The 26,889-nt window shown below is 40.3% G+C and overlaps 1 protein-coding gene across 8 annotated transcripts; it reads left to right on the top strand.

Annotated features, from left to right (window-relative positions):
- The first annotated feature begins 52 nt into the window (after positions 1–52).
- Positions 53–26,889, top strand: nudt12 (nudix (nucleoside diphosphate linked moiety X)-type motif 12). Of its 8 annotated transcripts, none has more exons than XM_072281346.1 (8): positions 64–99; positions 1,524–1,605; positions 10,402–10,618; positions 12,471–13,063; positions 17,063–17,230; positions 19,473–19,586; positions 25,134–25,333; positions 26,002–26,889. In XM_072281346.1, the coding sequence occupies exons 1-8, from the start codon at positions 97–99 to the stop codon at positions 26,107–26,109; spliced, it is 1,485 nt and encodes a 494-aa protein (XP_072137447.1). In that variant the 5' UTR covers positions 64–96; the 3' UTR covers positions 26,110–26,889. The 8 variants fall into 8 exon arrangements, with proteins under 8 accessions (XP_072137448.1, XP_072137452.1, XP_072137447.1 ...); XM_072281348.1 differs by having other exon boundaries at positions 78–164; XM_072281347.1 differs by lacking the exon at positions 1,524–1,605 and having other exon boundaries at positions 53–164; positions 10,397–10,618.

Raw genomic sequence — 26,889 nt, 5'->3', positions numbered from 1 at the left:
GTGATAAATAAGAAGGAATCCCGATCCTGATCAGACTGGCCTCACGACGCTGGTGGGAGGTGCCGTGACTCTCAGTTCAGCCATCGAGGAAGTACAATGGTAGGAGCTGCAATTGCTGGGACTGCAAGTGCAACGACTAACGAAGCAGTAGGGAATCGCTGGTGGTAAATCAATATATTTAAGATGACAGGATTATATCCGCCTTTAGTAGTTAATGGTGCCCTGAAAGGTTTGGTTGTCGGCCGGGCGCTCCAGCACCGAGCCTCCCGCCTGCTCGGCGTATTCAGACGCAAACTGGGTCCCTTCCTCCCCGCAGCCATGCAGGCGGCCGAGTCCCTGAACTTCGGTCGGACGGCCGACTGTCAGCTGGCTTCAGTTTAAAAGGGTGGCGGGGGGGGGGGGGAGTCCAATAACCACTTTAAATCGGCCTGAATCCGCCGCAGACCGAAAGGCGTAGGTGGTAGTAATGCAAACAGTAAGAACACGCCCGATTTCCGTAAATAGACGGCTGGAATTGCATTCCGATTACCCAACCAGCACCCATTTCAGCAGAATTGACACGTCTTTGCTTTGTATGCGCTTGAACCTGCAGTTCTCAGGGTTGCTAACCAATTTATTGAGATGGTAACTAACGTTAGTAATCTCATGCCGGGCGTGTCCTGGCTTTGTCTGAATAAAGCAGATCTGAATAGACGTTTGCTTTTGAATATAAATATCTGGGCAAGATTTCAAGGCGTTTTTATTCGACTCAGCCAAGTAAGGAATTGGATATGCTGGTTTAAATTGCTTTATTGCACGCTATGTTTCACCTCTGTTCAGCCTCCCAGCAGGCAGCATTGATCGTTTCTGCATAAAGTAAACCAACCTTTGTCTTTCCACCTGACTGTTGGAGGAGGAAGCCCAGGTGACCTTAAGGAATGAGTGATTTGCTAAAAAGGGAAATAGAGATGTTGGAAGTCTGAAACATAAATGGAAAATGCTGAAAACAGTTGACAGTTCAGGTAGCATCTGCGGAGCAAGGAACGCAGGACTCTGGCCAAAAATCCCTGGTCGCTGACGGGGTGTTTCAGATTAACAATTCGTATAAACAGGTCAAGATTCTTTTCTAAACTGAGCATTTGGAACACATCAGTGTGATACCACAATGAAAGAGGTAGGGTCGGCAGTAGGGGAGAGACGGGTGGTTTTAAAAATTCTTAGCGCTGTTAAAGCCATGAGTCAGATCGCAGAAAGAAAGCATTGATCAGAATCAGGTTTAATATCACCGGCATATGTTGCAAAATTTGGTGCCTTCGTGGCAGGACGTTGCAATAATAATTGAGAAAAATGGAATTTACAGCAACTGTGTGTGTGTTTGTGTATATATGCAGTGGCATACAAAAGTTTTACCGGGGTGCCCAAAATTTCTGTTACTGTGAATAAGCGAGTAAAAGTGACCTGATTTCCAAAAGGCATAAAGTTAAAGATGACATATTTCTTTAATATTTTAATCAAGATTACTTTTTTTCCCCCATCTTTTACAGTTTCAAAATAACAAAAAAGGAAAAGGGCCTGAAGCAAAAGTTTGGGCACCCTGCATGGCAGTACTCAGTAACACCTCCTTTGGCAAGTATCACAGCTTGTAAATGTTTTCTATAGCCAGCTAAGATTTTTTCAATTCTTATTTGGGGGATTTTTGCCCATTCTTCCTTGCAAAAGGCTTCTAGTTCTGTGAGATTCTTGGGCTGTCTTTCAATGCACTGCTCTTTTGAGGTCTATCCACAGATTTTCGATGATGTTTAGGTCTGGGGACTGTGAGGGCCGTGGCAAAACCTTCAGCTTGTGCCTCTTGAGCTAGTCCATTGTGGATTTTGAGGTGTGTTTAGGATCATTATCCTGTTGTAGAAGCCATCCACTTTTCATCTTCAGCTTTTTTTTTACAGGCGGTGTGATGTTTGCTTCCAGAATTTGCTAGTATTTAATCGAATTTATTCTTCCCTCTACCAGTGAAATGTTCCCTGTGCCACTGGCTGCAACACAAGTGCAAAGCATGATCGATCCACCCCCATGCTTAACAGTTGGACACGGGTTCTTTTCTTGAACTTCTGCACCTTTTTTTTCTCCAAACATACCTTTGCTCATTACAGCCAAAAAGTTCTATTTTCACTTCATCAGTCCACAGGACTTGTTTCCAAAATGCATCAGGCTTGTTTAGATGTTCCTTTGCAAACTTCTGACACTGAATTTTGTGGTGAGGATGCAGGAAGGGTTTTCTGATGACTTCCATGAAGGTCATATTTGTGCAGGTGTCGCTGCACAGTAGAACAGTGCACCACCACTCCAGGATCTGCTAAATCTTCCTGAAGGTCTTTTGCAGTCAAACATGGGTTTTGATTTTCCTTTCGAGCAATCGTACAAGCAGTTCTCTCGGAAAGTTTTCTTGGTCTTCCAGACCTCAAATTGACCTCCACCGTTCCTGTTAACTGCCATGTCTTAATTACATTATGAACTGAGGAAACAGCTACCTAAAAACACTTTGCATTCTTCTTATAGCCTTCTCCTGCTTTGTGGGCATCATTTATTTTAATTTTCAGAGTGCTAGGCAGCTGCTTAGAGGAGCCCATGGCTGCTGATTGTTGGGACAGGGTTTGAGGAGTCAGTGTATTTATAAAGCTTTGAAATTTGCATCACCTGGCCTTTCCTAACAATGATTGTGAACAATCCTTAGCTCTAACAAGCTATTTAAGGTCTAAGACCTTGGTAAAAGCTATCTGAGAGCTCAAATCTCTTGGGGTGCGCAAACTTTTGCACGGTGCTCCTTTCCTTTTTTTTTCCACTCTAAAATTGTACAAAATAAAAATAATACACTAATCTTGCTTAAAATGTTGAAAAGAATGTTTCATCTTTATGACTTTTGGAGATCAGTTCATCTTCTACTCACTTAACTATTCACAGTAACAGAAATTTTGACCGGGGTGCCCAAGCTTTTACATGCCTCTGAAAAAGCTGTTTCTGAATAGCTAAGTGTGTGCCTTCAGGCTCCTGTACCTCCTACCTGATAGTAGCAGTGAGAAGAGGGCATGCCCTGGATGATGGGGATCCTTAATGACAGATGCCACCTTTTTGCAGTATTGATCTTTGAAGGTGTTCTGGATATGACAGAGACTAGTATCCACGAGGAACTGACTAGATTTACAATTCTCTACAGCATAGTTCGATCCTGTGCAGTAGAACCCCCTCCTCATACCAGATGGTGATGCAGCCAGTTAGAATGCTCTCCACGGTATATCTGTAGAAATTTGTGAGTGTGGTTTGGGCCATTGAGTTTTTACCAGATCAATGGAAGGGACAGTACAGACCTGCCTCCCCCCCCCATCCCCCATCTCCATTAAGTATTTATTTAGCTTTCTTTAAAATGCAATGTTCTTGTATCAAAATTTTATTCCTGATAAGAAAAATATTTACAAGAATAAACTGCATGGCTTTTTGTTCTTGCGTTCGTAGTTAATGCTTTAAATTGTGCTCTGTTACATTCCTGAAAGCCTTTCAGACTGTTGCCATTCATGTGCTGCCACCCCTCACCCTTGCTTTCACAAGGACCCCTGACCCATCCAGAACAGTGATTCCCTCCCAAACTTTTTCAGTTAGTGCCACTTGGATCCCAGAACACATCGCCAACCCTTTCTGGGTATTACATAAAAACTATCAAGAATTTTGATTTATGATGCACGGAGAAAGAAAATAGACAAATAATTGCAAAAGTTGTTCAAATCTGCTTAAAGCTACAAATCAAATTATTTATCTAATTACAATAAAAACAATTTTAATCAACTTTAAAGCATACTAATACTCCAACTATTCACCCCTTCATTGCTTTTTCACCTTTCAGTGAGATGGATGGGCTTGGTGCGATGATATCAGCTTCTTTACATTAGGCCACATGTCTGTCAGAAGGAGTCTCAGATCCCCACGTTCAGTAATTTGCAGTCTGTTTTGCGGCTTTGAAAAAAGTTAGGCGACTTCACTGAAGTCGCTGTCCTCTACATATCACAACAGGCGGAGGACTGGAAGGCAATACAGAACATCTTGACCTTTTTCCATAGCAACCAAAAGTCTTGATATCAGTTTGTAGTGAGATCAGTTGTTCTTCCATTCTTCCTGTTAATTCCTTACTATAAATGTTCATTAGTAGATTTATTACCCAATCTGGAATTTGGATGGAGAGAAGATCCTGAAATCTCTCTGACATGTCCTTATGCAGCTCACCCAGGTGGCCACAGTGTGCATGAAGAGCATCTGATACACTGTTTTTCTCTTCCAACTCAGAGACTTGGAAATTGAAAAAGGTAGCAATAGTCTATGTTGCACTTAAATAGGATTAACTTGGACAGAAATGTGGAGACCAATGATTTGCCTTTGTTAAGATTCACATCATTTCCTTGCAATTGAAGATTGACTTTATTAAATTTTGTGAATAATTCTGACAAATAGCAATGTCATGCCTAATATTCTTGAGTTGATTACTGAATGATGCATTTGAGTCTTCATAGAATTTTATCAGTTTCAAAAAGTGCATGAAAGTATCTCAAGCAGTTTCCTTCATGATTTTAAAAACTTGTAACATCCTCCACATCATAGAATGTCCAAATAAAATGATTATTCTCTGTGTTACCCCATTCAGTCTCATCTGCTCCATGGGGAACAACCTAAGTATCTTCAGCCATTCATGTAACCAAAGTCCCTCATCTCTAAAATAATTCTGGTAAATCCTTTTTGTATTCTTTACAACATCCTCACACCTTTCAGAAAATACAATATCCAAGAGTGGACACAATACTCTGGCTGTGGTTGATACAGAGGTTCGTTGTGACTTTGTCACTGGATTTGTGCTTGATAGTTCACTAGATCTTTTTCCTGGAATGAGAGGAAAAATTGCGTTTGTATTCTCTGGTGTTTAGATCTATGGGAGATTATATGTCTATTGCCCTCGTAGTGTATATGTACAAAGCTATGCAGTGAGTTAAACACCTTTCAAAAATCAACTGAGGCAGAAGCTTCAGGGTTTTTAATGAAATCTTATTCAGGAAAAGATATTGCTGTTTAAGGTGCAAATAAAGAGAGGATGGAGATGGATGTCTTTCCACCATGTGCTTCAAGTTGAAATCCAAATTAATTACCCTGCACGAGAAATGATATAAAAATAGTCTACATATAGGAAGTGATGTTCATACAAAACAAACTGTGCCCTCTAGAGGTCAGAACACTCCCTGCCTGGCATCCACAGGATGTCAAGCTTCACTATTGAAACTAAAGTCAGAAGATCTTTTCACTAGTCTTAGGTAAAGGAAGGATGGTCTCAGAGGGTGGTCTTGAAACAGTCTTACTGCACAGTCTTTAACCATTCTCACATCAAAAATACCGTCTTCGATTATGTGCCTGTTGGAGATCAGCAAGAAAAGGTGTGCCAGTTAACCTTGAGGGGAGAGTGAGCTGATCAACTTGAAGCCATCTTGTGGCATGATTAACCAGTTTGACATAGTTCCATTGGCTGTTCTGGGTTGATTGCCTGATATGTCGGATTCTATGGTGTACATAAACATCGAATCTCCTTGTTTCATTAAATATTTAACTGAGCACAACCTTGCTCGTTGGTAAAGACCTTGATAACATCTCGTTCTATGTCCAGCTCTTTGGTTACATCTCTGCCATCTCAACTACTTGAACAACAGCACTTGGTGAGTGAGTGAGGCCCTCTGTCAGTCAGGGTCGACCATGGATATTGTATCTAATCTAGACTTGGAGAGTACGATATGGAGAGCAAGCTGTTGCCCATGTGGCAAGCTCCCCCTCTCCACGCATCTGATGAACCCAAAGGAACGGCAGAGACTGATACAGTTTGGTACCAGCAGCATCACAGGAGTTGCCAGGCAGCGTTGAACTCAATGTAGGACTGCCTTAGGGACTCCAGCTCTGGATTTTTCCCTTGGGGTTTACTCCCGAGGCCTTCCCCATGAGTGGGTATAGCAGCAAGGCTGTGGAGGTTTGATACCAGAGTTTCCTTTTAGATCAGCTACCAGCCGTGGCTGACAAGCCCCATCTGCCCCATCTGACTGGTTTTAAGGTGCCAGTATCCTGCCTTTGCCCCTTCTCCTGTCAATAGAAATGGTTCCTCTGGGCTTAGTTGCTAAGCCACACGTGAAGGCCAGGAGCTGGTCTTGGTTGTCAGAGGCTATTTGAGGCGGACACCACTGGGAGCATTTAATAGGCAGTGGTGGCTTGTCCCCACTACCACCCCCCCCCCCCACTCTTGGCTATTACAACATTAAGGACCCAGCCGCACCTAGTACAAGCCTTGTTGGGCATAGGGTGCACTTTGCTGTTCATGTACCTTATGTACATGGATGATGTATCTGCCAAGCAAAAAAAAAAAAGAATCTCAGCAGAAGAATCAAGTGGGAGGATCTTATCTGCTATGCCTTCAAAATGTGAATGACTGTGTGCAGCTTCAGGAGTTGGGATAGCTTCACTGTTATTGGGAATATGGTTACTCTCAATAAGAATTGGCTGGGGTAAGAAAATCTCCCCCCATCTTGACTCTGCAACAAATCCACTTGGCTCTTCTTCCAGCAACTTCTGGTGTTCCAGAACATGTCTTTAGTATGTACAGGGGAACAAGAACTTTGAATACTGAATGTTGATTTTGCCAAAAACACATTGCTCTTATCAACCGATATCACATATGCTTTTAATTTTTTGCTCAGAATGTACTTTTGGTGGATATTGGCTAGATATATTTTAGAGCATGATTTGCCTTGAAACATATTGAGTGCGCCTTTAGGAAGTGTCTTCAATCTGCAAGTGGTTTTCTTCTGAATCTTCTGCATTTCGTTAACAAGTGGGGTTTCTTATGGACAGGGCATTGTTTATCAGGGTTCATGATGGAGTTTTCCACTTCAGTTTTGTTGACCGTGATAGGGTTCTGATTTCCCATGCTTGTGTTGTAGATCTCTCTTTGAATGATGTTACCAGAAGTTGAGAGCATAAAACTAGAGTCATTTTGCATTCTGACCTCATTTCCATGCCTTGGCGATCGATACTACTTGAGTCAGAGGCTGACATTGCTGTGTATGGTATTCAGATGCATCTCCAGTCTGTGGGCAAAGCCTTAGAAGATGAGTTATCTTTTTACTCTACTGCACTAGCAGTGCATCTGTTCAAAGCAATGCAGTGAGTTAAAAGATCTTCTCAAGAATTACCCAAGATTGAAGTTTCTTCAGGGTTTTTAATGAGATCTTGCTTGTGAAAAAATACTGCTGTTCCAATAGCAAATAAAGAGAGAATGGAGATGGATGTCTTTCCACTGTTTGCTTCAAATTGAAATCCAAATTAATCCGGGCAGGAAATTATATAAAAAAAAAAAAACAGTTTATGTACAAGAAGTGATATTCATACAAAATGAACTGTGCCTTTAGAGGCCGGAACAATATTGCTCATTGAGAAAACATTCTGAAGGGTCTTGAAAGTGTTGATGCTTTCTAGAGCAGGGGTTCCTAACCTAGGTCCACAGACCTGTTGCTTGATGGTATTGGTCCGTGGCTTTAAAACAAGGGTTCCCAACCTGTTTTTGAGGTTTTTCCCCAGGTGAGCAAACTTAGATCTGGGCAGCAAAGTCTCAAGAAAGGTATCTGGCATTTAGGGCTGAAATAGAAGATTTCTTTTAGAGGATACAAGTGTTTGGAGCGCACTGCCCAAGATAAATGAGGCATAACGAGAGGATACAGTGTGTGCAATGGCCTCCTCTACATTGGAAAAGTGTAGAATGCCAGAGCCCTAGCTGAGAGTGGAATATCCCAGAGCAGCATTTTTTACCAGGGGTGCACTTGCAATCAGGATGGAGACATTCAGCAATGAATCACACTCTTTGGAATCTACTCAGTGGAGGAGACTAAATTGTGATCAATATTTTCAGTCAAAGAATTGTGAGGGGAAAAATATTGCCTTACTGGAAGGATTTAAGAGCATAAGCACTTCATCCAGATATCTAACTTTAAATATTTAAATGTTTATATTGAGCCCTGTAAGTATTTTAATAAAGCCTTTGATGTAGACACTGACAAGTTACAGATATAAATTGTAAAAATCATCTTATATTTTTAAAATTTAAAAACTATTTAAATTGTCCCATATGGAGAGCACCCATTGAGGACAGTTACTGAAACAAAAGCTGCAATTGTACAGTATATTAATCAAATCAGAATCAGGTTTAATATCACTGGCATGTCATGGAACTTGTTGTCTTTGGCAGCAAATTAGAGAAAAGACTGAATTACAGTAAGTATGTACAGTATATATTAAATAGTTAAGTAATGCAAAAATAGAAATAAAAAAGTACTAAGGTAGTGTTCATGGATTCAATGCCCATTCAGAAATCAGATGACAGTGTGGAAGAAGCTGTTCCTGAATCATTGAGGCTGTCCCTTCACGCTTCTGTACTTCCTTCCTGATGGTAACAATGAGAACAAAGCATCACCTGAGCACTAGGGATCCTTTTTGAGGCATGGATCTTTGAAACTGTCCTGGATACCATGGAGTCTAGTGCTCATGATGGAACTGACTAACCTTACAACTCTCTGCAGCTTGCTTCGATCCTGTGCAGTAGATGCACCCCTCCCCTCCCACCATACCAGATGGTGATGCAGCCAATTAGAATGCTCTGCACGGTACAGCTATAGAAATTTTCAAGTGTTTTGGAGATGTACCAAATCTTCTCAATCTCCTAATGAAACGTAGCCATTGCTGTGCCTTCTTTGTAGCTACAGCAATGTGTTGGGTCCAGGTTAGATCCTCAGAGACATTGACATCCAGGAGCCTGAAATTGCTCACATTTTTCATTTCTGATCCCCCTATAAGGACTAATGCCCGCTCCCTCCACTTACCCTTTCTGAAGTTCACAATCCGCTCTCTGGTCTTTCTGATGTGGAGTGCAGGGTTGATGCTACGACACCACTCACCCAGCTGATATATCTCACTCCTGCATGTCCTCTCGTCACCATCTGAAATTCTTGAACGCTTGAAGGAGAAAAGACGGGTGAGTTCTAGGAGAGTGAACTGCCGATGAAACCAAAGGTGAGTATTTCTAATGAGATTCAGCCTCAAGCACCTTCCTCTCTCTGTTTCTCATAACTTTTGTGCGAGTTTGATTGGGGTGGCCTGCAGGTAATGAATGACACAGCACTAGATTGAACTAAGCTGAACTGAATATTTCTGGACTCTTTCAATGACTTTGTGGGTTGGTGTTTTATCTTTTTTTTGCCATTTGCGCTTGGTGGGGAGGGTTAGATGTTTCTCGTTGAACGGGTTCCAGGGCTTTATTTATTTCATGGCTCTCCGTGGGAAGGCAAATCTCAGGGTTGTATACTGCATAAATACTTTGATAATAAGTCTACTTTGAATCTATGAACTTTAAAAAATACGTTTGCCTTGAAGCTTCTGGTTTAAGATGACACTGCCAAACTTGTGGTAGTTCAAAAGACAAGAAATTCGACTAAACACATTACTGGTAACACCTTTTTTGAAGTAAATTGTGATGAACTATCACAGCAAACGATGAAGAAACAAGCGGAGGCAAAGCTGTTTCGAAGGGTGAACCGTGCGGGTGCATTGTAAAGCTGAAATGCTACGTCTTCCAGACTAGGTCACAGGCAGAGTTGCTATCGCTGTTGGACTTGAAGTGAGCGATTTAGAGAGGAGACAATGTGGAAGAGGTTTGGTGCCCTTCCACCTAATCTGGGTGCGAGGTTGGATTGTTCCAAGCACCGAGCCGAGTTGGTGAGATCGAGTACGGCTTTGGTCTGTGCAACCCAAGCGGGTCGCCGCATCGGGATCCAGAGCCTAGAGCGAGGCACTACCCGACGCTTGGACAAGTTAAACACCAGTCCTGGTAGACTGGACAGCCCGAGCGTTGGGACCAGAAGCGAAGGTCGGGCTGATTTCACTCATTCTCCAATGTTCATTCCTCTCTCTGTTGCACCGAGGCTGTGAGTTGGTCCGGCAGCTGTGTTTTTGCCCAGTTAATATGGGATCGAGGCTTGGGCCTGAGCCGGCTGCTCCGGGGGGGCAGATCTAAGGACTCAGTCTGGTTTTGGAATGCTGTTGTTCGCATGATTTAGGTGTGTTTTTATTCACCCCTCTTTTTCTGCACAGTGGTTATGGTCTTTTTTAAATTGGATTCTTTGGGTTTCTTGCTTTGTGGCTGCCTGTAAGCAAGCAAATCGCAACCTTTGATAATAAATGTACTTTGAATCGTGATCTAAGTATACAGGTCGGTAAGTTCAGTATTTATAATCCAGTATCTCTTACATTAATTCCTCATGTGCACCATAATCCACATTGAATCTAATTTTCGCATTGTTTCCAGTTCAGAAAACATAAGGATGGCGAATTCTGGAAACACTCTAAAGAAAGAAATGGTTGCCCGGTTCCATGAGACTGCTGCTAAAGGAGATGCAGCAAAATTATCCACTATGCTAACTTACTCTACGTCTCTTGTTGATGAAGTGGATGAGAAGGGCTGGACTGCTTTGATGTATGCCAGCAGGAATGGACATTTTGAGGTGGCCCGCCTGCTACTTGAAAAGGGGTAAGTTTTGCGAATGATTGTAATCCTGTTACAATGCCAATAAGAAGTATTCATCCACTGCACCACCCCCCCCCCCCCCACCCCCGGAAGTCTCTGAACGCACTACATATCAAACCATAGTGGATGGGCTACAGCAGTAAAAGACCACACCAGGTTCCACTCCGGTAGCTAATAAAGTGGCCGTTCAGTGACTATTCCATCTCTTGATCTGACATGGGGTATGTTCCAAAAGTGACAAGAGCCATCTAACAGCTAACCAAGATGCAGTTACGCAAGAGTGAAGTTGGAGGTTTACTTGATATTGGCTATGTTATCAAGTGTAAGGAATAGAAGCAGAACAAGGCCATTCATCCACTTCTGCTGTTCCGTCAATAAGAGTCAGGTTAACGTTTTACCTTAGCACTGATCTCTGTACTAATCCTTTGATTCCCTAAATATCCAAAAATCTACTAGTCTGTGCCATATATATCAGAATCAGATTTAATATCACTGGCATATGTCTTTAAAGTTTGTTTTATGTGGCAGCAGTACATCGTAATACATAATAGATAATGTAAATTACAGTAAAAAGTGCACGCGTACACACAGACTACTTCTTACTGTTGTGTGTGAAAATGAATAGTGAGGTAGTGTTCATGGGTTCAAGGTCCATTCAGAAATCTGATGACAGAGGGGAAAAGAAGCTCTTCCTGAATCATTGAGTGTGTGCCTTCGGGCTCCTGTACCTCCTCCCTGATGGGATGTATCCTCAGCAAAGTATCCTCCACAGCCCAGTTGGATTAAGAATTCCAAAGATTCACTGGAGCTTGATGTAGAAATTTTTTCTCAGTCCTAATAACTGGCCCTCTTATTTTGTAAAATTGACTCCGGTATTAACTCTAGATCAGAGGAAACATTCATTCTACATCTACTCAGTCAAGACTTCAGTGATATTGAGTTGCCTTTAGCCAAGTCCATGGATTGAACCATCTACGTGACAGGTATTGAACTCTGGAAATTTTAGGCAATTTGCTGCTGATAAATCCTTGTGTATTGGTGCCAGTTTGAACACTCCTGGTGCTGTTGTAGTAGAGGCAAATTAATACGAGAATGAAAGCTGGGAGCTTTTTTTTTGGTGGTGTTGAGCTGCTGTTCAGTTAGCCACTGGGGAATCTAGAATCACTTCATGATTAAATATCTATCATTGTTAGATTAATTGATTTATTTATCCTGTTATTTCTGACTTTCATGGAACCAAGCTTAAAATATTTAAGCCTTTCTTAGTAACAACATTTCTCCTTTTCTCAATCACAAAGTAATCTATTGACAAGAAAAATAAGGAGTTTCTACATTCTCTCCATGATCGTGTGGGTTTCCTCTGGGTGATCTGGTTTCCTCCCATGTTCCAAAGGTGTGCAGGTTATTAGTTTAACTGGACACATGGGTGTGATTGGACAGCGCGTCCTTACCGGGCTGGAAGGACCTGTTACCGTGCTGCATCTCTAAATAAAAGAGCGCCACAGTAGCGTAGTGGTTAGCGCTATGCTATTGCAGCTCGGGGCGGTGGAGCTTGCCGCCCTCCATAAGGAGTTTATCCGGCACGTTCTCTCTGTGACTGCGTGAGTTTCTTCCAGGTGCTCCAGTTTCATGCCTCAGTCCAAAGACGTATGGGTTAGTAGGTTAGGTTAATTGGTCATTGTGAATTGTCCTGTGATTAGGCTAGATTTAAATAGGTTGGTTGCTGGGCGATTTGGCTCATTAGGCCGCAAGGGCCTGCTCCACACTGTGTCTCTAAATAAATAAGTAAATTTTACTTTAGATGACTTGACTGTTAGACGTTATCTGAATTTAATTTTGTGCTTTTTTCCCCCAGCTGTAATCGATCTCTTTCAAATAAATCAGGACAAACTGCACAGGACATTGCTAAATTCTGGGGCTACAGAACTATTGCTGATTTATTGGCAAATCCTACACTTGCTGCAGGAACTGGAACAAGGCCTGATGGGCTGCAGGAAGAGAATGAAAACTATTTCGGCAGAACGCTGCTGAATAAACTAAGTGAAAAAAGAAGTGATTCCAATTGGCTAAAAGCCAAACAGATTCACCCGGCCACTGTCTACATCTTATTTTCCAACTTAAATCCATTGGTTATTTCACCAAAATATAACGAGTCCAGAAATCCTGACATTCAACTCTGCAGGTTGAACTATGAAGATGTTGAGCAAGTCTTGGCCAAACCAGAAGTCACTTCTGTTTTTCTCGGAGTAGAGCAGCAGAACAGAACTGGAGGGTCACAAATGAAATGTTTGGAGAGCGAAGACTCAGCAGATGATGACGGGCTTCTTGCCTGGTTTGCATTGAATTCAAATTATGAATCTGCCGATAACTTTAAGATTAAATCCCCGGGTTGTTGCTTTCTCCAACCAGTTTTGCCACATCTACTGAACTTAAATCAGGAGGAGGCCGGTGAGTATGAAAGCATTTGGTACTTAGTTGCCCTCTGGATATATGACCACTGTGGGATATTCCCCCTGAATTTCAATTTGCATTGTATTTGATTTGCAAAGTGCACCAACTTGGACTTACAATGAGCCACAAGTGAAGTAGTAGGGTAGAAAACTAAAAGCCTGGTCAAAGAGGTGGGTTTTAAGCAAAGTCTAAAAGGAGGAAAGAGAGATATTGAGACTGAGAGGTTCATAGAAGGAACTCTAGATCGTCAGGCTTGGGTAGCAGTGAGCAGTGTTACTAATAAAACGGAATATAGAATATTACAACACAGTACAGATCCTTTGCCCCATAATGTTATGCCAATCTTTTAACCTGCTCTGAGATCAATCTAACCATTCCCTCCTACATTGCTCTGCAAATAAAATTGAACATCGAAGAGCCCTGCAGCACAGAATTGGGTCTTTTGGTGGACTGTGTCCAAACCGACCTTCAAGAACCTATCCCCACCAATCCATTTTTTACTGCTTTGTATGTTTACTGCTGTCTTACATGTGCGATGTGTGATTTGTGCTGTGTGTGACTTTTTGTACTACATTTTGCACCTTAGCCCCAGAGGAATACTTGTTTCCTTTGGATGTATTCATGTATGGTTGAACGACAATTGAACTTGAACCAGCACTTAGTCTGTAACCTCCAGTGCTGTGCTGATACAGATGATCTTGATATTTCTTAAATGTAATACAAGAGTGTTTGCCTCCATCGTTTCCTCAGGCGGTGCATTTCAGATTCCAACCATCTGTTAGGTGAAAAAGAATCTTTCATACGTCCTCTAATTGTTCAACCTCCTTATCCTTCCGTTATGAGAAAATGTTTCCTTTTATCAATAATCTGTATTCTTGTATCCAGTCACACCCCTCCCAGCCTCCTCCAAGGAATATAAACCCAGCCCATCTGGTTTTTCCACATTACTGAAACATTCCATCCCAGCAAACACACACAAAATTCTTCTGTTCCAAACAAGGGTCTCGGCACGAATTGTTGACTGTTCAGTCAATTCCATAGACGCTGCCTGACCAGCTGAGCTCCCCCAGCATTTTGTGGGGTGTTGCTTTGGATTTCGAACATCTGCAGAATTTCTTGTGTTTATGATCCCAGTAAACATCAGTCAACTCTAAATTGGCTACTTTGCTGCTGTAAGTTGGTTTTTGAATTTGCTTGGTTGTTGTCATGTGCACTTTGACTTTGAACATTCTGGTGAATCTCTTCAGCACCCTCTCCTGTCCAGTCACACCTTCCTATTACGTGATGACCAGAGCCAGTAATTGGTTCAACCTGGTTTGCATTATAGTACATTGTACTTTTGAGGAATGAAAGTGATCTCAGAGATAGAAATAAGCAAGACTGTGGAAAAAGTTACTTTTGGAACATAATATAACATTAAAGTAGTAGCCAAAATAATTTTTTAAAAGTTCTGTGGGAGGTTTTGGCCGGCTGTTCTGTGGAACTGCTGATGATCAGTGACTCATACAGATGCAAGCCCCAGACATTCTCCCATATGCTGTGAAATATTTAAATCCAAGACACCTAACCGAATCAGAGGCTGACTATGTCAGTTCTCTCCACCACCAGACTCCTTGTAGGCTCTTCTCATCTGGACCTTTTTAAAAACTTGTACATTTTATCCTCATGTGCTCCGGTTCCACATTCACGGTCCAAATAATATGATTGTTCAATCTGCAATGCCCCTTTCAACATTTTAAAAACCTGGTCCATATTTTCTCTGTTTGCTAATGAAACCCAGTTCGGCTCCACTACACATGCCTGTAATGGATTTAAGATTGACTCAATAAGAGGGATGATGGACACGGATGGAAACATTTTACATTTATAGTTTGAAGTTATGCATTAACATAGAGGTTTTATGGGGGCTCATTTGATCCGTCGTCCTTGTAAAGTATTAATGATATCGTGCCTAGAACATATAAATTCTGAAGGCCTTCTTTTGAAGATTGTTTTATGGCCCAAGTTCAATCTCATCCAGTTTTGATTCTCGATAGTCTCTTTAACAGGAATCTGAACATGGTTCAGTCCTTTGGTCTTTCACGTATTCATTTTCAGGTTTATAGGTTAAATAGGCCAAAGGCCCTCAGCCTTTGGGGCCCTTGGCCTACTTAAAGGTACACCAAGATTTGTTTGCAGCAAGATCAATAATGGAGTAACTTATAAAATTAAAAACAAATGGTGTTGTTGCTCCATAGTGTGGATTTGAAATAGCATTTCTTGGGTATCCTACGGTACAATGGTGGATACAATGGGCACACAGAGGCATAATGTCAAAAGAAATTTGACGCACTGTGAAGTGGGCAACCAATTTGTTATAACCCTACTTCACAAAACCGGTGAGGACTAGGGCGCCACGATAGCGTAGGGGTTAGTGTGACACTATTCCGGCTCAGAGCATAGGAGCACAGAGTTCAAATCCAGTGCTATCAATAACGAGTTTGTACATTCTCTCTGTATCGGCATGGGTTTTCTCATGGTGCTCCAGTTTCCTCTCTCAATCCAAAGATGTACTAACAAGTAGATTAATAGGTCATTGTAAATTGTCCTGTGATTAGGCTAGGGTTAGATAAGTGGGTTGCTGGGTGGTATGGCTCATTGTGCTGGCAGGGCCTGTTCCACACTGTATCTCTAAATAAAAAATAATTTCACCATAAGTATTTGGACTTCCTTTATCTTTATAAATTTTAATAAATGTGAGACTTCAGTGTTCATATAAAAATTATGCTATAATCCTGTGGACCTGTAAAAGCTTATAAAAACTGATAATGTTTCAAAAGTTCAAAAGCAAATTTATCAAAGCCAAGCAGAATTTGCTGCACAAACTATATTTTCACAAGTCCTTACACTCCATCATCCTCATTCCATCTCCATTTTATTTGTTTTTAAGTAGTTAGTGTAAGTGCCATTTCCAAATCTGTCAAATGCTGATCCATACTCAATGAAGACTATACTTTTGCCACAGTTTCTGATTTCTGCATTTACAGTGCCTTTAGCTTAGTCTTTGTCGTGCTACTCAAAGTTCAAAGTAAAGTTATTACTAAGTACGTATATGTTCAAAGTTCACAATTCAAATTAAATTTATTGTCAAAGTACATATATGTGACCATATACTACCCTGAAATTAATTTTCTTACAGGCATTCACTGCAGAACAAAGAAGTACATATGTTGAGAACATGAGTTTATTTATTTATTACTTTTTGGATTTGCACATTGGATGTTTGTCGGCCTTTGTGTGTAGTTTTTCATTGCTTCTATTGTGTTTCTTTGTTCTACGGTCGCAACACTGAACTGATTCCGCGGCCAATGTTGAGATGAGTGAAGATATACCTATGATGGTTCAGGAGCCTGGTGGTTGAAGGGTAGTTTGTGTAGGGAAGCCTGGGGTTAATAGTTGTTGACTTTTATCTGAACTGGAGATGTTACTGATAACAGGTAAAGGTCCATGGTCTGAGAAAATGGACAGAGGAAGGAAAACAGAGGGGGGAAAAAAAGTTAGTGATTGGTTCAAGGGTGTGATTAAACCAAGAGAATGTTGTTGCAGGAAGCAACAATAGAGGGCAAGAGATGTGTACAGCAGAGAGAGGGGAATGCTGAGAATATCCAACGATGCAGAAAAAGCCTCAGTGGCTCTAAAATGTAATGATAGACAGCAGGGAGATGATTTACCATTTCATTGACGTAAGCATTTTCCCTTCCCTCAACCATAGCTTCTTTCATATCTCCAGTTCCCATTTTCTGTTCCCTTCATCAGCCCAGTAAAATCATTGGGATATGAATGAAGAAATGTCAAAAACATCAATCTGTGGTTTTTCTCTCCCCGGAAGCTGCTTGACCTGCTGAGTTTTTTTTTCTTGGCATTTTCGGTTTCTTTCAGATTTCCAGCATCTGCAGCATTTAGTGTTGTGTGCAAATTTTATTTTGGTTTAAACCAGCTGTTTTGTTTTGCATTCAGGTGTGGTTGCACAGGCCAGGTCTGTCCTTGACTGGCACAATAGATACAGGTTCTGCCCTACCTGTGGAAGCGATACAAAAGTTACAGAGGGTGGGTACAAGAGGGTATGCTTAAAGGAAAACTGTCCAAGTCTACAAGGAATTCAAAACACCTCCTATCCACGTGTAGGTAAGGAGAAGATATGAAGAATAAGATCTTTGTTCTGAATATTTATTTAAATGTTATTGCTTGTTATAAAACCTAGCAGAAAAAATTGGTTAATTTTGAGAGATCACTTGGAAAGTTTGTGCTTGCTAAGGCCTGGGGATTTTTTTTTTTCTCTCTCATACCCATTGAACCCAATGTTGGCAAAACTTCAGAGAGTGAATAGGAGCCAAGAACATCACTTGCATCATTGTTGGAAAGGCTGGTAGCAAAGCAGTCAGCATTCAATGAACAATCAGTTGCACAATCCAGAACTGTGAGGAATTCTCCGAGGAGCAAATAATATGTTTTTGATGCACAGAAATTAAGTGGGAGCAATGATGTTTATCATCTTCACTGATAGTCATGAACGAGAGTGAGGGGCTTTAAATAATATTTTGTGATGCTTCCAAACTGAGAGCAATACTCCATGAAAGCAAATAATCTGTGTTCAAATTATATCCCCTCTTCTGAAAGAATAGTTACACAGCATATCACAGTGAATATGAATTTATAGAATTCTAGCAACTCCAATTGTTTCTGTTTTTTTAAATTTAGTTTAGGAAGTCATGGTACAGGAAGATTGAAACAATATTCTGGAGTTTTAGAATGTCATACCTTCACAGTGAAAATACTCATTTTTCTTTTGTGCTGTGATTCCAATCTTGCACAATATTTCTCAGATAATGAGGATTTAATTTGCAATTAAATTCATGACAAAACTGTCACAATGGAAGATAATTAGAATGTTATTTTTATGTTCATTGTTCTATTTTAAACACAACAGAGTATCACCATACTTACTTAAAGATAGTGGTATATATTTTTGCTCCAAAAAGGTTTAATGAAATCCTTTGATATAAAAGTCTATTTGCATCTGTCCATATGTTATATTTTCCATTTAACAAAAAATGCCTGGAAAACTTTGATTTGCTGGCATGTTCTGACTGGCATCCGTGGTATCTGATTGTTAACACACATTGGTACAGAGAGGTAGGAACTACATGCTTCTGTGATATGTCTCTATCCAGGCGCTGAGATTACAGAAGGATGAAGAATGGTCACATAGGCTGCTGACGAGGCCTAATGCAGAAAATGGAAATACTACACAAAAGGAAACAGGAAGCAATTTTAAATTTACTTAAGACATTTATGACTAATAAAATACTTCTTTTAATCTTGTATTTTTTTTAAATTCTGGAAATACAATTTGAGTTTTAGCATTATATACAGCTTGTGCTTAGCATATCAAAAGCAGTAAATAGGAATATGTAGATGCACATATCTCTATACTCTGATTCCCAATTTGATCTGTGAAAATCAAGAACGGATTAGACTTGTAGCACTATTTGACATCTATTAGTAATGACTGAAGCGTCTGTCACATAGACAAGTTTGCCAAATAGTCTACACGTAGCATGATACCAAAACCAAAAATTAAAAACTGTTTTCTTTAACAGAAAAATATTGGGCCAGAAAAGGATAAAGCAAACTTCTGTACATTCTCTACGTTAACTAAAGAATGTGGCAGACAATTGGGAGACATGGAAGCGTAACGGTTAGCGTACCACTGTTACAGCGCCCGTGACCCGGATTCGTTTCCCGGAGCTGCCTGTGAGAAGTTTGTGCATTCTTGGGGTGACAGTGAGGTGCTCAGCTTTTCTCCCGCAGTCCAAAGATGTATGGGAAGGTAGATTAATTGGTCACATAGGTGTAATTGGGTGGCACAGGCTTGATGAGCCAGGAGGGCCTGTTACCATGATGAGTCTCTAAATAAATAAAAGTCAAAGTAAAATAAAAGGGCACCTTAGTATCTTCCTCCACAACCCCACCTCTGGCTAAAGGGCGATTTGAGTAAGGACCAAAAAAATGAGCTCCTCCAAGATTCTAAGCAGTTTCGAATAATGGTTGAGAAACTTTGCAGACTATTTGAATTATTCATGGCATGTGGCACTTCTGTTTTAAAAACACATTCAAAAGACGCTACCATCTTCCCCTGTGTTTGAATATCGGTGTAAATTTGGTATACAGATACCAGTGCATGTATTTCAATTACTTGGACTAAATGTTCACTCATTTCAAGTAATGAAATAACGGCTGACCAGTACACCTGCTTGCTAGTGCTTTTAATGTACAACTTCAATATGGACGTTCTTAAAAAGCGTTATTTTCTTTCAAGGTGTGCAGACATTTTATAATAGCAGAAGAGTATTTTTATGCCCTGTAGATCCAGTGGTAATAATGCTGGTCATTCATCCTGATGGTAATAATTGCCTTCTGGGAAGACAGAGACGATACCCCCCAGGAATGTTTTCCTGTCTGGCTGGATTTATTGAACCAGGTGAGAGAAGGTTTCGTGTCATGACAAAATTGATTTTACTGCTTTATTTTGAGACATCTTTATTAAACCAATATGATCTTACAAGCTCGAGCAAGTGATGCATTTGACCACTGAGTCTTAAAGTGGTTTAGCTGTGCTCCTTTATGACCGGCTTCTCAGAAGCAACCAGATTAAGAGAGATGAAAGAGCATGAGCAAGTGGGTCTGTTAGTTTTGCACTTGTAGTTGTAATTCAAATGGTCAATAAGGAGAGAACATAATCGGGCCAATTGGTAACCACTAGGTCTGAAGGAAGAAGCATATTTAAGCCACTTACATCTCAGGATATCTTGTACTTCATAAAGTGTGAAAACTCTGAAGCTCAAGATCAGATATTGGCAAATCTTTCTGGCACCCCACCGCTGCATGCAGAATCAAAATCAGGTTTATTACCATTGACATACTGTGAAATGTATTGTTTTGTGGCAGCAGTACAGAGCAGAACATAAAAATATAAAATAAGTAAGTACTGCAAAAGTGGAATAGTGAGGTAGCGTTCATGGACTTTGGAAATCTGATGGTGGAGGGGAAGATGCAGTCAGAAGCAGAGCAGTAACAGGCTGAAGGAAGGGTCTTCGCTTCCAGTATAACACTATGACCAGTGAGGCTGGTGTACCAGCAGTCACCCATGGGTGGACTGCTGATGCTGCTGGGGAGAAAACAGGAAGCACTTCATTACATTCACAAGAAATTCTGCAGAAGCTGAGCAACACTCAAGATGCTGGAGGAACTCAGCAGGACAGGCAGCGTCCCCGGAAATGAATAAACAGTTGAGGTTTCAGGCCAAGACCCTTCTTCAGGACTGGAAAAGAAGGGGGAAGATGCCAGGATGAAAAGGTGGTGGGAGGGGAGGGAGGACTTGCTAGAAGGTGATGTGAAGCCAGGTGGATGGGAAAGGCAAAGGACTGGAGAGAAGGATTCTGACAGGAGAGGAGTGTGGACCACAGGAGAAAGAGGAGGAGGCAGGGAACTGGGGGAGGTGATAGGTGAAAAGAGGTAAGAGACCAGTGTTGGGAATAGAAGAAGAGGAAGGGAAAGGAAAATAATTGATGCCGGAAGAAGATACCGATATTCATGCCATCAGGTTGGAGGCCACCCTGACGGAATGTAAGGTGTTGCTGCTCCACCCTCATCCATGTTGATACAAAAGACTGCAAATGCTGAAATATAGAGCAACACACCAGAATGCTGGAGGAACTCAATGGGTCAGGCAGCATCTACGGGAATGGATAAAGAGTTGATGTTTTGCGCCGAGACATCAGGACTGAAAAGGAAGGGGAAAGAAGCCAGAAAAATGGGAAATGGACAAATCAGAAGAAGGGTCTCAACCCAAAGCATCACCTGCTCATTTCTTATTTCCTTCTATTGATGCTGCCTGACCTGCTGAACTCTTCCAGTGTTGGTGTAGTACTCAATTCTGTTCTTTTACTTCAATCTTTTTATTGACTTATTAATGTCTGATATGCTTTCAATTACACACATATTTTTAAATTGCTGTCTTCACTATTTCAGTAATTTAAATCAAATTGAATATGTATCAAATGTCCTCAGATATGTGTGACATTTAAAAACTGTTAGAAAGCTTTTGACAGCCAGCATTCTGAAGCGTAGTCAATACTTGGAACTTGGTTGCCTTGTCAGCTATATGGCAGGCACTGGTGAGTCTCTTTGTAGAGGTTGCATGAAGCTCAAAGTGTTGTGTCAAACAACCCTTGCATGCTTAGCATTCTTAAATAGCTTCTCTCTGGACCGTGAGATGGAAGACAGATTAAGTTGAGGCCATGTGACAGGTAGGAGGCTTTGGTGGATGTTGAATATCAGGTCAGCAGTAGTGTTGGATTGTGGGGATTTGGGAAGGTACACAGTTGGGAGAATCACATCCGGGTCAGAGTAAGAATCATGATGAGATGTGTTATGGTAGCATAGTGGTTAGAGCAACACTTTACAGAGTCAGCTGTGAGATCGGTGTTCAATTTCTGCTGCTCTCTGTAAGGAGTTTGTACATTCTTCCTGTGACTGCAGGGGTTTCTTCCGGGTGCTCCAGTTTCCTCCGAAAGTCCAAAGACATCAGGTTAAGGTTAGTAAGTTGTGGACATGCACAAATGTATCATGCTGGAAGCATGACGCCACTTGTAGGCTGCCCCCAGCACATCCTTGGACTGTGATGGTCATTGATGCAAATGATGCATTTCATTGTATCTTTCAATATTTTGATGTACTTTTTTTTATTGTTGAAGTATGCATGTACAATACAACTCTGGTATTAGTCTTCTCCAGATAGTCAGGGTACACACAAAATAATGCATACTTTGACAATAAAATGAACCTTTGTACACATGACAAGTAAAGTTAATCTTTAAACAGCCTCAAGTGGTAAGTTTTAATTAAGGTGAACCTACCTGAAATTTATTTTGAGTGTCAATGATAAAATCTGGCGCATACTCCAATTATAGTTGTTAGGTAGGTCTCAGAGTCATTCAAACAATCCCTTTGTCTAGTCTGTGCCAAACTGTTATTCTGTCTAGACCCATTGACCTGCACCTTGACCCTCTATATCCCTCCCTCCCTCTCCCAGCCATGTATCTATTCAAATTTCTCTTAAATGTTGAAATTGAATCTGCTTCCACCACTTGCCCCGGCTGCATATTCTACAAATGCACCACCCTCTGGGTGAAGAACTTCCCCCTCAGATTCCCCTTAAATAATTCACCTTTCACCCTTAACCTATAACCTCTAGTTCTAGTCTCACCCAACCTCAATGGAAAAAGCTTGCTTGCATTTACCTTATCTATACCCCTCATAATTTTGTATACCTCTGTCAAATCTCCCTTCATTCACCAGGAAATAAAGTCCCAACCTATTTAACCCTTTCCCTATAATTCAGGTCCTCAAGTCCTGGCAACATCCTGTAAAATTTCCCTGTAACTCTTTCAATCTTATCAATATCTTTCTTTTAGGTAAGTGACCAAAACAGCATATGATACTTCAAATTAGGCCTCACCAAATTCACTTCATACTTGTCTGCATTAATTTACATCTCCCACTTTTCAGCCCAATTTTCCAGCTAGTCTGGAGCCTGCTGCAAGCTTCTTTAGCTTTCCTTGCTGTTCACTATGCCCCCAACCTTAGTGCTTCCTCTTGCGCCGGTAGCGTACATCGTCAGCTGACCATGAATGTACAAATACAAATCTTCGACGTCAGCCAGACAAGTGTTGCACGCACAGGCTGCCAGTGTCCATGTTTGCCTGCCTCGGTGTGTTAGTAGATCAGTTCACTTCGGAGAAGCCAGCAAGAAAATTACAGAGAACAAGGGGTATACATGACTCCCTGATCATGTTTCCTGGTAGTTTTTCTAAGAAATGTGATTAAAATGTTTAAGTCATTGTACTCTTCACCCATTTGGTATGTATGTTTTGAAAAGAGACTGGTGGAAAATATTCCTTACATGAACTGAATTAAATATTATCATTAATAAGCATTTGCACCTGGAATGATTCCTCCATGGATTGATAAAATGCAAAGTGTCCTTCCCACTAGAAGAGTGAAGAGTGAAATTATGCTCAGAGAAAATTTCACATGGTAAGATCCAGCTGTGTTTCATATTCCAGGCCAGTAATTTGCAATGTTAACATTTTTTTAAAAAAACACAAACTGCACAATTAGGGAGTTCAATTCCACATCAAGATTTTTATTCAGAATGTGAACACAGACTATAAACAGTCACCCCTAGTGTTCTACAATCTCCAAAATGGAGCTGTAAAATTATGCCGCCAGGAAAATTAATTTGATAATCTGCAGAGCATGTGAATTTCACCAAGAATGTAGATGTGGTTTGAGAGAGATGTAGGATGGTTTAGTGATAATATAGAAGAAGAGGCTTGTCTCTCCTTAGTACTGAGAATGCAGTTCAGCTCAAGTTTTTACCTCAAAAGATATAGCAAAAAGGGAGCAAAAAAAAACTTCATCTCGTGAAGATCCAAAACTGATGGAACCTTTAACTTTCCACCACAAAAGTAGGTGTAATTAGGGTATCTTTTTCCACAAAAAGAGCCATCACACACGTCGAAGCATTTAGAAGGCAAGTTCTTTTCTATAATGAATAAAGCACCAATCTGGCGTTTTTTTTCGGGGGGGAAAAAAGACTTCGTTAAAGCCTACATTTCCAATAAAGTATGAAAAAAAACACCTCTGGTCCTTTCCAGAGCATACATATGGGGGAAGGGGTGGGAGGAAGGTGCTGAAATATAATTAAATCCATGGCATCACAACAGGAGACTATTAGAAGAACAAAGACAAACAGATGGATAGTGGATGAGAATGCTTTCAGTGAAACAAGTTCATATGGAATGATGAATAAAGGCAGCAATTGCACACTGAGAACCAAAACATTAAAAGATTTATGATGAGATCATGAAAGGGAAGGTTTGATAAAGCTGTGTTGCCAGTACTTCTGCCCCAACCCCCTTGACAAACCTGTGTTGGGGAAGCCACCAATTTTTCATTTACTAATGTGGCAAAAATGCAATGTTAAAGTTATCACCGATTAGACCACAAGATACTTGCTGAGAAATTTAATTACATGTGGCTATTTGCTTGGCATTCTGATTTTTTTAAACTTTTTCATTCTCTTGGAGAAAAGTATGATAGCCACCATTTTCTCAATGTCTCATCTTACTATGGAAATTTATCCATGGGACTTGATTGTGCCTTTAATAATTATCAGGGATGCTTTACTTCTGTTCTTCTCTGTACAGACATTACTTTTGAATGACGTAATTACTTTTGAATGGCGTACAAGACAATCTGGTCTTTGTGTGTAATCGGCAGAGATCCTTAGCAAGGAAACCCCTTGCTTATTTTTCATCCCCTTGAGGTCCCTCCATTATGCCAGCCTCCACATCCAGCACGTGACCTCAATCCTAATCATCAAAGACATAATCCCCTAATTGCAAGGCCCTAGAGGGAGGAGTTTTGAATTTTTCAATCATAACCACAACTATAACCAGTGCCACAGATGGCTGCAGAGGCTAAGTCATTGTGTATATTTAAAACAGAGGTTAATGAATTCTTGATTAGCAAGAGAGTCAAATGTTACAAGAGAAGGCAGGAGAACAGGGTTGAGCGGGATAATAAATCAGCCCCAATGAAATAGTAGAGCAGACTCGAAGGGCCAAATGGCCTAATTATGCTCCTATGTCTTTTGGTCACCATTTAGTGTAGTATTCATCAGTATTTATTTCAGAATCCATTAGAAAAAATGGTTTGAGTTTAGCTATCAAAACAGCTTTGCTTTTTGAAAATAACCGTAACTGGAAGAACCACTAGACCTTGTACAGTTCACTCAGCCATCTCCAGGTATCATGAAGAAAAGCTTTGACTTTGTGTCAGGACTCTCAGTTGAAGTCTACATCTGGTGGATCTTTTGCACTTTCTACACCTGAATAATAACAAGGAGAAGTTGGAAATATCACTATACAAAGTTCCTTAATTGCTGTTTTTTTTTAAAAAGGAGAGACAATAGAGGATGCTGTTCGAAGAGAAGTAGCCGAAGAGACCACAGTCAATGTTGGACATGTTCAATATGTTTCCAGTCAGCCTTGGCCACTGCCATCATCACTCATGATTGGTTGCCTAGCTAATGCTCTATCAACTGAAATTATTGTGGACAAGGCAGAAATTGTAGATGCACAATGGTTCAGTCGGCAGCAGGTAGGTTGGACTGTTTGGAATCGGACTCAGAACCGTTTATCTGATGCTGCTTTTTTTGCTTCTTGGTGAAATAAAGTATCAGCTAGAGTGAGAATGGATCATCAAATCGTGTCACACTATCACAGATACTTCCTGTAGGACTCTATTAAATATCCTGAGGTAAGTGGATAAACTTATGCAAAAACTAAGCTCTCTGAAATTTCTTACCAAACCCAAAGCAAGCCAACAAACCTCATAGTCAGATAGTGTAATTTAACTGAGATTTGAATGTGTTGGAACCAGCTCACTCATTATGTAAAAAAAAATTCGCTAACTGTCTTGCTCAGATTTGATGTTAGACTGAGTCAGAATAATTTTCATTTTTGGATTATATTTAGCTAAGCACAAAAAAATGCGTTTTTACCAATTATGACTTTTTTAAAATTTTCTTCATTTGAACATCGCGTAGAACTGTTTTATATAAATATCACAGACTTGTTGATTTAAAAAAATACCCAAAATTAAATTGTGTAGACAAATCTTACTTATAGTATTAAGAAGTGCATTAAAACACAGCAGTCAAGTGAAAGATTGTTAAACATTTTGACTGTTAAATAGCTTTATTAACTGATAATAAAGCTTTGTAATATTCAGGGTGGATAACTAATCCTGTCTTTTGATATTTACAGATAATTGAAATTATGACCGAACAGGATCACCCTATAAGTATACCTCCGCAGCAAACCATTGCAAACCAGCTAATTAAACAGTGGCTTAAAAAGAATGCAAATCTCTGAATGTGTTGCTAGGGTAGCATCTTCCTAATAAGCTGCATTAAGACAGATGATTTGAGAAGCCCTCAACTGGAAAAGCAGACACTGTAAATAAAGAAATCTTCTGTATAGTGAAGTGAGAATTACAAATCTGTATGAATTTCTGCCTAACTTATTGTCTTGTAACAATCAATGTGAGGAATTTTAACTATGAAATTTACATTTCAGGAATCACATATTCTCAGATATTTACCAATTGATTAGAAACTTTAAATTGCCAGAAAATAAATAATCTGCTCCAACATCATAATTTCTCTAATTTCAAATACTTTGTGGACAATTTGCTTTGCTGTAGAAAAAGAAAAATCACCAGAAATTGTAGACCAGATTTTCTTCCCTGTGGAGACTGTCAGGCCTTGTTTCTATTTTTAGAATTATTTTCCACCAAATACCAGCTTGTAAACAAATCAAGAAGTTTTAAAATGATTAACTTCTTTGTAAGTCATCAATTTAGCATTACTGGAAATGATTTGAGCCTTCAGAGGAAACCCTACTGGGCAATTGAAATCTGCTGGAATCTAGTTTGTAACCAGGCAAATAACAGGTAATTCTTGCCACTGAATCAAGGACTTGCCAATTCCCTTTAATCACTGAGCAGCAATATTGAAATTCATAATGTAGATTTTAAAGGTAAAGTTCTGTTGTAATTACATGTTCTTTTTGAAATTATTTTACTGTAAAACAAATTTTATCATGGTGCAGGATATAATAAAGATGACTTTTTAATAAGATATTAAATATTAA

The sequence above is a fragment of the Mobula birostris genome, chromosome 17 (genome assembly GCF_030028105.1).
Source record: "Mobula birostris isolate sMobBir1 chromosome 17, sMobBir1.hap1, whole genome shotgun sequence".
In the NCBI taxonomy this organism is placed as follows: Eukaryota; Metazoa; Chordata; class Chondrichthyes; order Myliobatiformes; family Myliobatidae; genus Mobula; species Mobula birostris.
This window is presented reverse-complemented; position numbering and strand designations above follow the sequence as displayed.